Consider the following 14,454-nt stretch of genomic DNA (forward strand, 5'->3'; position numbering starts at 1 on the left):
AGGGACGTTTAGTTTTGACTTCTTGACAGAAGTTTGACAAAAAAACGTACTAGCTTTTTCCAGAGCTTTCAACCACATATCAGACTTCATCCTCAGAGTTTGCTCAGTCGTCCTCGCGTGACCTTACTGTGGACATGCCCGCCTTTCTGTCTTCCATCTCCATGGCAACTGAACGAACTATCTGCTGAGCAAGATCGCCAGATGTGGTTGAAAGCCCTGAAAAAGCTGGTAAGTGGACCTTCAGTATGTTTTATGTTAGCTTTTCCCAGAGCTTTCAACCACATCTGAATATCTTCATCAGCAGAGTTCGTGTGATGAAAGAATGGTTGCAACCTCTTGTCAACATGTGACTGACGTTTCATACTGAAGTCAACAAGTCCATTCCCATTCACTGATGAAGACCAAGAGATGGGGTTGAAAGCTCTGGAAAAAGCTGGTAAATGGACCTTGAACTAAGATTTTTTTCAAGAATGAACTTTCACCTTAAGTACATATTAAATGTTAAATACATATCAACTACACAATAAATACATGCTGAATTCTCAAGTACATGTTAAATATTAATTTAGTATATAGGAAATACATTTAAAGTATCCATTAAATACATTTGAAGTATTATCAAATACATGTTAAGTACATGTTATGTATTTAAGTATCGATAAAATACATGTTTTATATATACATATAAATATATATATATATATATATATATATAGTAATAACTGGATAAGAACATATTAATTCAATTCAATTCAGTTTTATTTATACAGCGTCAGTTCACAGCAGAAGTTATCTCATTGCGCTTACAGAGCAGGTCCAGACCGAACTCTTTATAATATTATTTACAGAGACCCAGCAGATCCCACCACGAGCGCTTCGCCACAGCGGCAAGGAAACACTTCCTTTAAGAGGCAGAAACCTCGACCCGAGCCAGACTCGGGGGGCGGCCGTCCGCATATTAAGTGCTCATTAATACATATTAAATACTCGTTAAGCACATGTTGATTATGCCTCCAGTAGCTGCATGTAAAAGCGTGTGTGCGAAACCTACCTGGGGTCCTCGGTGCTCAGTGGGCGTCGGTCTCTCTGCCAGGTGATGTTGGCTTCTGGGATTCCATTTACCTGACAGGTGAGTCTGGCCACGCCCCCTTCATCCACAGCCACAGACTCTGGGTGAGACAGGAACTTAGGGAGGGCTGGGGGGGAGGGGGACAGATGAATACATGCTGCTGCGTGTCTGTGTGTGTTATTAGTGTTTTAGGTCGTGGTCATGTGACTCACACGCGAGCAGGACTCGGGCCTTGCGGCTGATCAACATGCCGTAGCGGTTCTGGGCGGCGCAGTCGTATTCTCCTGCGTCCGTCTCGTTACTCTCTCGTCTCTTAGAGAAGTTTCTGATGAGCAGCGTGCCGTTGCCGAGCACTGTCGCCCTGACGCCAGTTGCCACGGGAACACTGTTCCGTCTCCACGTGATGGAGATTGGCCCCTCCCCTTCCACCTGACAGTCCAGCATCAGGGGGCGGTCCCTCACCGCGATGACGTCACTGGGCTCTTGGAGGAAGGCCAGCTCTGAGGCTCCGACCACACCTGAGAGGACGAGACCAGGTGAGACCAGGTGAGACCAGGTGAGACAGAAACATCAGGGACTGAAAGCTGACCAGGGTTTTTCTTTGCCCTCAGTTTGGTCTTTCGGTGTGTTTTATATTTGTCCTCAGTTAAAAATGTATGAAATGTAGAAATAAATTAGACTTTATTTATTTCCTGATTATTTACCATTAACATTTATTCATATACTCATTCAATTTTGCATTTTCTGTTGTATTTATGTATTTATTTTAGCATTTATTTATATATTTATTGTTTTATGTATTAACTAATATATTAATTTAATGTTTTCTGCATTTATTTTAGTGTTTATTTATTTATTGGTGAAGATTTTGTCCTCCATAAAAGCTCATTAATAAAAGATCAAGAAAAATGATTAAGAATAACAAACTGAATGAAAACGAGGTTCAGAAATTACAGAAATCAAAAAATGTATTTGAGGAGGAGAAACAGGAAATACTCACTGACAGTCAGAGGATGATGATGATGATGATAATGATGATAATGATGATGATGATGCTGTTGATGATCAATAACACAAATGCATTATTAATTCACTGTTGATTATAAACAAGAAAATAGAAAATATCAATAATGTTAGTACTGAGGGTTCACACACACACACACACACACACACACACACCTGCAGTCAGCACTGAGGGTCACACACACACACACACACACACACACACACACACACACACACCTGCAGTCAGCACTGAGGGTTCACACACACACACACACACACACACACACACACACACACACACACACACACACCTGCAGTCAGCACTGACACACACACACACACACACACACACACACACACACACACAGATACCTGCAGTCAGTACTGAGGGTTCACACACACCTGCAGTCAGCACTGAGGGTTCACACACACACCTACAGTCAGTACTGAGGGTTCTCACACACACACCTACAGTCAGTACTGAGGGTTCACACACACACACACACACACACACACACACACACACACACACAGACACCTGCAGTCCGCACTGAGGGTTCACACACAGACACCTGCAGTCAGTACTGAGGGTTCACACACAGACACCTGCAGTCAGTACTGAGGGTTCACACATACACACACACACACACACACACACACACACATACACACACCTGCAGTCAGCACTGAGGGTTCACACACAGACACCTGCAGTCAGTACTGAGGGTTCACACACACCTGCAGTCAGCACTGAGGGTTCACACACACCTGCAGTCAGCACTGAGGGTTCACACAGATACCTGCAGTCAGCACTGAGGGTTCACACACAGACACCTGCAGTCAGTACTGAGGGTTCACACACAGACACCTGCAGTCAGTACTGAGGGTTCACACATACACACACACACACACACACACACACACACACATACACACATACACACACCTGCAGTCAGCACTGAGGGTTCACACACAGACACCTGCAGTCAGTACTGAGGGTTCACACACACCTGCAGTCAGCACTGAGGGTTCACACACAGACACCTGCAGTCAGTACTGAGGGTTCACACACACCTGCAGTCAGCACTGAGGGTTCACACACACCTGCAGTCAGTACTGAGGGTTCACACACAGACACCTGCAGTCAGTACTGAGGGTTCACACACACCTGCAGTCAGCACTGAGGGTTCACACACACCTGCAGTCAGCACTGAGGGTTCACACACAGACACCTGCAGTCAGCACTGAGGGTTCACACACACCTGCAGTCAGTACTGAGGGTTCACACACAGATACCTGCAGTCAGTACTGAGGGTTGTGTCTGCGTACACGTTACTGCTGATACTTGTGTTCTTGTACTAAAGAGAAGTTTTGTGTCTTACTGTTTGATCCGTCCTCTGTTACAAAGACATACTGGATCATTAACTGGGAGCTGAACTGGCTCCCAGTCTGTCTGAGGGACAGCAAAGCATCATGGGAGACCAACTGCCTCCTCTTTATTATTAAAAGCGTAAGAGTTTAACACACAAAGGTGGACCCGATGTTTGAACTTCAACACGTTTTGTAAAATTAAACTTGTATTGATTATCGGTTTGACTTCAGTAACTTAAGTTTCATTTTTCAAATAAAATCAGAATAAATCAAACTGATCTGAAGCTTCACTTGAGCGCTGCTCAAGTTTGATTGACAGCTCTGTTAAAGCCCCCATACCAGAGCGAGTCTTCAAACACTCATGTAGCGAGCGCTGCGTTCAGTTTCAGTTCAAGTGGCTTCATTGTCTTGACTCTAAACAAAACCAAACCAATCATTGGCGGTTGGCGTAAAACGCATCATTGCCGGTGTGCCATCGCGGGAATGACGCCACAGACGCGAGATTTAAAAACTCCGTACACTGCGAAACACAGAGCGACTCCCTGGCGGTGACAGGGTTAATCGGCGCTGTTTGGCAACAAGGGCTCGAAGGTGACGGACGCTCGTTTATCGGTAAAAGTGCTGAACTCCAGCTTTAAAGCTGAAGCTGCTTTTTGTGATGAAACGTTTGAGTCGTCTGTGGGTCAGTGAACGCATCGTCTCCCATCTGCCCCCCCCCCCGTCTGTGTTCGACTTGAACTTGGTCGAGGTGACTTTCCCAGGCTCCCCCCTCCTCCCCCCATCACATCATTCAGACTGCGATGTCACCGCCGACCCCACCCCCGTCGACCCCATCCTCCATCTTGTTCTGGTCCCAGCTGGTCTTTCAGATGTCGGAGGCAGCAGGACTCACCGTGACGTCTGGACCCTCGGCCCCCCAAAAACCTCCCCCAGACCTCTTCCCAGCCTCCACCTTCTACTATGAATGACAACAATAATGACAACAAAAGTGTGAACCCAGACACAACAGACCCCCCCGACCCCCCGTCCCTCAAAACACCACAAACAGCGAACCCTCCTCCGCCTGCAGCTGCTCGGCTTCACTTTAAAAAACATTCTTCGCTTTATTCACTTTTGTTTCATTTATTTCTGTCTTAATAAAGATGTTCATTTTTCATTTTTCGTGTTTTCAGTTATTCCAGTTCTGGCTCAGCTCGGCACATTTCGAAGTTCAAGTTCACCTTTATTGTTCCTCTCTAGAGGGACAAAAGAATCTACACAGTGGAGTTCTTGTTCCCAAACTTTATTTCACAGAACTGAGAAAGAAAATCCTCCGACTTCTTCAGCCAGATAAACAATTTTAAAACCTCGTTGGGTCGAAAACGCATCGTCGCAAAGCTAAAATCAGCCGTTCTTCTCATGAACAGGGGAAGTTTCGGAGGTTTGAAAACTGTCTGGACCCAACATGAAGCACCAGAATACCAGCTGGGCCCCGAGCTGCTGTCAGGCCCAAAACTGAAACGAACCTGGCAGCCTTTTCCAGACTGGAGCCACAGAGTTCGCTCTCCGGTGCCAGAACCAATCAATCGGCTCGACTCAGCCGGTCGTCAGTGACGTCACCTCTGATTTCACCTCGCAGAGGAAACACCTGACCTGGTGGATCCGCGGCAAACTGCAGATACTGTTTGTGTGTATGAAATATAAAGTTGGCTTCGTCTTCTCACATCAAAACTTATTTCCTCGGGAGGAAAAGTCTCGGTCCAACAGCGACACCGGACTGCTGGATTCAATGATCCACCAGAATCCTCTACACCAAGACCGGACCGCAGGTGCCGACGCTGGCTACAACTGGGCCGACTGGAGCTAACTGGAGCTGATTCAGTCCAAACTGACCCAGATGTGGAGGCCACATGCGGACCGATCAAATTTAGTTTTCCAGCGCCGTCACTCGGCCCGACTCGGCAGGTCCGCAGTGATGTCACAAAGGAAACAGAAATCACCTGAACACACCTGAATGTGTGTCTGAATGCAGCGTCACAGATCTCTGATTCGTCCACTTCAGGACTTCGTCTTCACGTTGGCTTAAAAGTGAAGCATCAAAGTTCATCCATGGAAACAGTAGCTGAAAGCAGCTGAAAGCTGTGGAGAAAGCACGTAAGTGGACCTTGAGATGAGATTGTTTCGTGAACCTCAGCTGTTCAGCCAACACGAACAGGAAATCTCAGAAAAACAGAAACGTTTCCATTTTCTGTAACAGCTGGATGAATCTGCTGATGATGATCATGTGATATGACTGAAAGCTTGACAGCTTCTAAATGGACCTCGAGGTGAGACTGTTTGATTCCATACATCCGTAGGACAGACAGACACTTTGAGGACACACAGACACTTTGAGGACACACAGACACTATGAGGACTGACAGACACTTTGAGGACAGACAGACACTATGAGGACAGACACTCAGACACTATGAGGACAGACACTATGAGGACACACACACAGACACTATGAGGACACACACACAGACACTATGAGGACAGACAGACACTATGAGGACAGACAGACACTTTGAGGACAGACAGACACTATGAGGACAGACACTCAGACACTATGAGGACAGACACACACTATGAGGACAGACACACAGACACTATGAGGACAGACAGACACTATGAGGACAGACAGACACTTTGAGGACAGACACACACTATGAGGACAGACACACAGACACTATGAGGACACACACAGACACTATGAGGACAGACAGACACTTTGAGGACAGACAGACACTATGAGGACAGACACTCAGACACTATGAGGACAGACACTATGAGGACAGACACACACTATGAGGACAGACACACAGACACTATGAGGACAGACAGACACTTTGAGGACAGACAGACACTATGAGGACAGACACAGACACTATGAGGACACACACACAGACACTATGAGGACAGACAGACACTTTGAGGACAGACAGACACTATGAGGACAGACAGACACTTTGAGGACAGACAGACACTATGAGGACACACAGACACTATGAGGACACACACACAGACACTATGAGGACAGACAGACACTATGAGGACTGACAGACACTTTGAGGACAGACAGACACTATGAGGACAGACACTCAGACACTATGAGGACAGACACTATGAGGACAGACACACACTATGAGGACAGACACACAGACACTATGAGGACAGACACTTTGAGGACAGACAGACACTATGAGGACACACAGACACTTTGAGGACACACAGACACTATGAGGACAGACAGACACTTTGAGGACACACAGACACTATGAGGACACACAGACACTATGAGGACAGACAGACACTTTGAGGACACACAGACACTATGAGGACACACAGACACTATGAGGACAGACACACAGACACTATGAGGACAGACAGACGCTATGAGGACAGACAGACACTATGAGGACACACAGACACTTTGAGGACAGACACTTTGAGGACACACAGACACTATGAGGACACACAGACACTTTGAGGACAGACAGACACTATGAGGACACACAGACACTTTGAGGACACACAGACACTATGAGGACAGACAGACACTTTGAGGACACACAGACACTATGAGGACAGACAGACACTTTGAGGACACACAGACACTATGAGGACACACAGACACTATGAGGACAGACAGACACTTTGAGGACACACAGACACTATGAGGACACACAGACACTATGAGGACAGACAGACACTTTGAGGACACACAGACACTATGAGGACACACAGACACTTTGAGGACACACAGACACTTTGAGGACAGACAGACACTATGAGGACACACAGACACTTTGAGGACACACAGACACTATGAGGACACACAGACACTATGAGGACAGACAGACACTTTGAGGACAGACAGACACTATGAGGACACACAGACACTTTGAGGACACACAGACACTATGAGGACAGACAGACACTTTGAGGACACAGACACTATGAGGACACACAGACACTATGAGGACAGACAGACACTATGAGGACACACAGACACTTTGAGGACAGACAGACACTATGAGGACACACAGACACTTTGAGGACACACAGACACTATGAGGACAGACAGACACTTTGAGGACACACAGACACTTTGAGGACACACAGACACTATGAGGACAGACAGACACTTTGAGGACACAGACACTATGAGGACACACAGACACTATGAGGACAGACAGACACTATGAGGACACACAGACACTTTGAGGACAGACAGACACTATGAGGACACACAGACACTTTGAGGACACACAGACACTTTGAGGACACACAGACACTTTGAGGACACACAGACACTATGAGGACACACAGACACTATGAGGACAGACAGACACTATGAGGACACACAGACACTATGAGGACAGACATCATTTCTCAGCCCTTCTGATCGGCTGATGATGAGTCTTTCAGCTTCCTGTGTGAACTGGTCTCTGACGTGCCTCCAGCTGCACGTTCAGGATTAAATCCGCCCGCCTCCCATCTGGGTCCTCATTATACGACGGGGGGGGGGGGTTCATTTAAAACACTGGAGCAGACAGTCCACCACCCCCTCACCCTGACCTGCCCTCTAAATCCCCTAAAATCCCCCTCGGCCCCTGCAGACGGGGACCTCGGCCCCTAAAGGTCATGAGAGTCTCGGTTCGGGTTCAGCCGCCTGAAGCTCCGCCCCCTCCCTTTCTCTGCGGTGTATTGTCGCACGCCCAAATCTGACCGTGAACTTCACAAGTCTTCACGGTGGCGGCAGCAGTGACACCCCCCTCCCCCCATCCAGACCTCCACCCCCCACAGACAGACAGCAGTAAGTCCCTCATCAGGACCATCGTGTGTGTCCGGACGCAGACTGAAGGTCTGACCTCTGACCTCTGGCAGCAGGACAGACGTCTGTCTGTCGCTCTGCTGGTACTGAGAGTCTCATTAGAGCCAATTAAGAAGCTGCTGAGTCACTTTGTTAAACAGCTGATTAACGAGCAAGGCTCACTTCAGTTCTGGATCAGGTTTGTTTTATTAAAAGCTGCATTCAGGTTTCTGTTCAGTGTTTCTGCAACGCGAACAAACAGCATCTGCTCATTGATCTCTAATAAGATAATTAATTACAGATGATTTCAGTTCGATATCTAGACGTCACTTTAAACTTTAAACGATTTAAACTTGAATATTACAGAAGAACTCGTCCTGCTGCTTCCTCGTATCTAACTCCTTTTGTCCACTCGACTTCCTGCTTTAAACCTTTCCAACAGAAACATTTCTGTTTCACAAAATACTAACTTTTCTCTGCAGTTTGGGAAAACGACACTTGACTCTACGATTCTTGAAACAATCAGACTGTTTCACTTGTTTTCAGAAAACAAAGCTTTTAAAACTCAATTTCACTCAATTCAGATGTGACTCAGCGCAGCAGGGAACTCTGGGTAATGTTGCTGCTAACAGATTAGCTCACTGATAGCATCCTCGACCTCCTGTCCCTTCTCAAGGACCACTGTCACCTCTTCCAGGACCTCCTGTCCCTTCTCAAGGACCACTGTCACCTCTTCCAGGACCTCCTGTCCCTTCTCAAGGACCACTGACACCACCTCCAGGACCTCCTGTCCCTTCTCAAGGACCACTGTCACCTCCTCCAGGACCTCCTGTCCCTTCTCAAGGACCACTGTCACCTCTTCCAGGACCTCCTGTCCCTTCTCAAGGACCACTGACACCACCTCCAGGACCTCCTGTCCCTTCTCAAGGACCACTGACACCTCCTCCAGGACCTCCTGTCCCTTCTCAAGGACCACTGTCACCTCTTCCAGGACCTCCTGTCCCTTCTCAAGGACCACTGACACCACCTCCAGGACCTCCTGTCCCTTCTCAAGGACCACTGACACCTCCTCCAGGACCTCCTGTCCCTTCTCAAGGACCACTGACACCTCCTCCAGGACCTCCTGTCCCTTCTCAAGGACCACTGTCACCTCCTCCAGGACCTTCTGTCCCTTCTCAAGGACCACTGACACCTCCTCCAGGACCTCCTGTCCCTTCTCAAGGACCACTGTCACCTCCTCCAGGACCTCCTGTCCCTTCTCAAGGACCACTGTCACCTCCTCCAGGACCTCCTGTCCCTTCTCAAGGACCACTGTCACCTCTTCCAGGACCACAGTAACTACTTTTAGGACACCTGGAACCTCCTCAAGGATCACTAAAACTTTCCAAATGACCTTTCGAACTGTCTGAAGGACCCCTCAAACCTGCTCTAGGACTGCCGCAGTATTCAGACAGTAAACCTGCTCTCTGATTGGCTGTCAGGTGTCTCCATCAGATCTGTGACTGGGAGAGAAACAACACTGTCCTTCTATACTTATATATATTATATACTATATATAAGTATATACTATATATAAGTATATACTATATACTATATGGGTCTCTGTAAATATTATTATAAAGAGTTCGGTCTCGACCTGCTCTGTAGGAAAAGTGCAGTGAACTTCTGTTATGAACTGGCGCTATGTGAATAAAACTGAATTGAAAAATACTTGTGAGGACTCTCGCTGACAGACTGTGTGTACTACTGCCTGTTATACTCTTTATTTGTAGGGCACCTTTTGTGCAGGTGAGTGCAGCTCACAGGTGAGAGAGCAGCTGACAGGTGAGAGAGCAGCTGACAGGTGAGAGTGCAGCTCACAGGTGAGAGTGCAGCTCACAGGTGAGCGAGCAGCTGATAAACTGCAGAGAAATACAAGCCGTCAACATGCTGAACTGTTTCTTTCTGACCAACGTGATCAAATATTTGTGACTTTAAATGTCGTTAAATATTTTAATGTTTTAAGAGCTGCTGCTGCATCTGTTTCTTTCAGTTTAAATGTTTCCCAGCTGCATCACTTACTGGCTGTTTGAAGTAAACTTTATTGTCTCTTTTTCATTGTCGACACACTGCGGACTGTAGAGAAAGTCTGCGGTGGGGGTTTGGCCCTCAGACAGGTCTTTGAAGGCACGAGCGGCAGGCAAAGCTGAGGGGGTTTTTATCTGCTCTTTTTAATTCAGCTTTAACTGTAAATGTTGTGATTCGTATGTCACGTGAAGCACTTCGTATTGTGTTTTATTAATTACAGTTTTTATTATTATATTATCATTAAAACGTCGTCACTGTGAAGGTCTGAAACTTTGACCGGTCAATGTCAAGTTTATTTATATACCACATTAAAAACCAAAGTGCTGAACAGGATAAAATACCAAATAAATGAATATAGGGGAATTACAAATGCGTAAAAAGAAATAATAATAAATAATAATAATAATAAAAGAACAGCAGCACAATAGAAAATTAAATCAAGGTGTCAAGTTCAACTAGAACTGAATGCCAACGAGAGAACAGTTGAGTCCTCACAAGAATAAGAGACTGACACGTACGAACGCCCACACAAACACAGTGAAGAGGCTTTTCTTTGTAACTTGATTTCAGCTCAAGTTCAAGAGCAACACACACACACACACTCACACACACACACACACACACACACACACACACACACACACACACACACACACACACACACACACACACACACACACACACACACACACACACACACACTCTGAGCGTCTGTATGAAAATGAGGCTGATGAATATTCAGTGACGACCGTCTGTCTGCATCCTCAGACTTTCTCACAGTGACTCAACATAAATATATGAAATATCTAAATATATATATTATTATATATATTATTATATTATATATATATTTAATAAATTAAAATCAACAGGATTCTTGTTTCCATCCAACATCAGTTATTTTCTCTAATTTGTTGCATAATTTAGTTTCAGTCAGTTTGTATTATTTTCATGTCGCGTCCGAACTGTTCTGCAGGGGAGACATCCCATAATACAAAAGCAAATACAAACAAACAACAACAACATAAACAAAACAAGAATAAACATTTAAAACAAGAGCAACTTGATTTAAAATATAAGAAAAAGGACACTGTTTCATACGTATATTTTATATTATATTACATTACGTTACACTATATTATATTACAGAGCCTATTATTACTATATTAATAGTAATAATCCAGTTTATTGTTTACATGTTTGCTCTTCTGTGTTGCAGATTTTAATTAGTACCTGATCATTTGGTTTAATGGTGTCTAACATTAATATTCCCTTCTGTTTTTATTATCATTCTGCATGTTTATAAATTATTTCAGTACTGTTTCACATTTTAATCTTTTATATTGTTTTTAGTGTAACTTTTGTCTGACTGTGTAACTGAGCTGATGTTTTATTCAAACCTGCAGAGACATCAGAAATATCTGTTAACTCACAGGTGAGAATCTACCTGCTCTTTATTTGAGATATATATATATATTATATATATATATATATATATATACACACACACAGTGTATATATTTTGATGAATATATTGAATAAAGGATGAAGATATCAGACCTGAGCAGCAGATTCCCAGCATCATCATCATCATCTTCAGCATCATCTTCATGTTTCAGTTTAAATCCAAATCATCAGAAACACAAACATCCAGCAGCTCCGACAGAAACAAAAATAAAAATTCTTCTTCTTCTGCTTTTAATCCTCTTTAACTATAAAAATGTCTAAAATGAGACCTTCGTGAGGCCTGATGCGGATCTGAAGCTCAGAGGAGCTGCTGAACCTGCTGAAGATCTGATTCAAACTGACCTCTCAGGGACGGACCGCAGGGGCGGGGCCTCGGGGCGGGGCCTCGGGGGCGGGGCATCGGTCTCAGAGAATAGGGGGCGGGGTCAGAGGGACCACAGGGACATGGGGGGGGGGTGACATTGACCCTGAGGTCAGCTGGAGTGGGGGGGGGGGTCACAGCTGAGGTCAATATGGAGCTGCTGGAATATAATGAGGAGGAGATGAAGGAAGGGAGGAAGGAAAATCTCAAACTATAAGTGATGTTTGAATATTTTTCACAAATATAAACATGAAACATTTTACATGTTTCCTTCATACAGTCTGTAAACCATGAAGCCTCATCATTTATGTTATATTGCATTATATTATCTGACTTTATATTATATTACACTACATTCATTTGTCAGATGCTTTTGTCCAGATTACAATAAGTGGCCCACAACCAATCCAGACTCTGCAGGAACATCCAGACTCTGCAGGAACAGACTCTGCAGGGGCAGCAGGTGGCCCACAACCCGATCCAGACTCCAGAACTCTGCAGGAACCACGATCCAGACTCTGCAGGCGGGGCAGGTGGCCCACAACCACAGATCCAGACTCTGCAGGAACACGGGGGCAGCAGGTGGCCCACAACCACAGATCCAGACTCTGCAGCTCTGGAGGCAGAAATACCTGCTGAAAGCGACAGAAGGAGAGAGGAGAGAGACGAGAAAGCACAGAACTACGGGAGAGAGAAGATGTCGAGTTAGTAACATGCAGTAATGGGATAAAAATGCACACAGATGGAGAGGGAGAGGAGGAGAGAGGAAAAAGGTGCATCATGGGAAGTCTCCCAGCAGTCTAGGCCTATAGCAGCATAACTAAGGGATGGTTCAGGACTCACCTGAGCCAGCCCTAACTATAAGCTTTATCACAGAGCAAAGTCTTAAGCCTGCTCTTAAATGTGGAGCTGGTGTCTGCCTCCTGAACCCAAACTGGGACCTGGTTCCACAGGAGAGGAGCTTGATAACTGAAGGCTCTGGCTCCCGGTCTACTTTTGGAGACTCTAGGAACCACAAGTAACCCTGCATCCTGGGAGCACAGTGCTCTAGTCGGGTAATAAGGTACTATGAGATCTTTAAGATACGATGGTGCCTGACCATTAAGAGCTTTGTAGGTGAGGAGAAGGATTTTAAACTCTATTCTGGATTTTACAGGGAGCCAGTGCAGAGAAGCTAATATTGGAGAAATATGATCTCTTTTCCTGGTTCTTGTCAATACACGTGCCGCAGTATTCTGGATCAACTGGAGAGTCTTAAGGGACTTATTCAGGCAGCCGGATAATAAGGAATTGCAATAATCCAGCCTAGAAGTAACAAATGCATGGACTAGTTTTTCAGCATCATTTTGAGGCAGGATGTGCCTGATTTTTGCAAAGTTGCGTAGGTGAAAGACGGCCGTCCTTGAAGGAGACACTGCTTCACGCTGCTTTTGCCACTTTTATTTCAACTTCTGCTTAACTGTGGTTTTCATTTCCGTTTTACTGATGGCTGCTGTAACGTCAATGTGATCAGTTTGTGTGGCTTCCTTTGCACAAACTTGGAAACCTGGGCTTTAACACCTCCATTTGCAATTGGATTATGGACTTCCTGACAAACAGACCTCAGCTTGTCAGGTCAGGCCACAACTGCTCCACCACCATCACACTCAACACTGGCGTACCACAGGGCTGTGTGCTGAGCCCTATATCCTGCACACACTTTATATCCTGCTCACGCTTTATATCCTGCTCACGCTTTATATCCTGCTCACACTTTATATCCTGCTCACACTTTATATCCTGCTCACACTTTATATCCTGCACACGCTTTATATCCTGCTCACGCTTTATATCCTGACACACTATATCCTGCTCACACTTTATATCCTGCTCACGCTTTATATCCTGCTCACACTCTATATCCTGCTCACGCTTTATATCCTGCTCACACTTCATATCCTGCTCACACACTTTATATCCTGCTCACACTTTATATCCTGCTCACACTTTATATCCTGACACACACTTTATATCCTGCTCACACTTTATATCCTGACACACTTTATATCCTGCTCACACTTTATATCCTGCTCACGCTTTATATCCTGCTCACGCTTTATATCCTGCTCACGCTTTATATCCTGCTCACACTTTATATCCTGCTCACACTTTATATCCTGACGCACTTTATATCCTGCTCACACTTTATATCCTGCTCACACTTTATATCCTGACACACACTTTATATCCTGACACACTTTATATCCTGACACACTTTATATCCTGCTCACACTTTAT

The 14,454-nt window shown here is 45.3% G+C and overlaps 1 protein-coding gene across 1 annotated transcript in view; it reads right to left on the minus strand.

Annotated features, from left to right (window-relative positions):
* LOC122881653 (immunoglobulin superfamily DCC subclass member 3-like) overlaps window positions 1-12,145 on the minus strand; it is a 27,357-nt gene extending 15,212 nt beyond the window's left edge. The window contains exons 1-3 of the mRNA XM_044208113.1: window positions 11,910-12,145; window positions 1,282-1,587; window positions 1,052-1,196 (exon numbers count right to left, since the gene is read on the minus strand). Of these exons, the coding sequence (XP_044064048.1) occupies window positions 1,052-1,196; window positions 1,282-1,587; window positions 11,910-11,961 (503 nt within the window). The 5' untranslated portion in view covers window positions 11,962-12,145. The remainder of the gene's footprint in view (window positions 1-1,051; window positions 1,197-1,281; window positions 1,588-11,909) is intronic.
* Window positions 12,146-14,454: the final 2,309 nt, after the last annotated feature.

This window comes from Siniperca chuatsi, linkage group LG9 (assembly GCF_020085105.1).
Source record: "Siniperca chuatsi isolate FFG_IHB_CAS linkage group LG9, ASM2008510v1, whole genome shotgun sequence".
NCBI lineage: Eukaryota > Metazoa > Chordata > Actinopteri > Centrarchiformes > Sinipercidae > Siniperca > Siniperca chuatsi.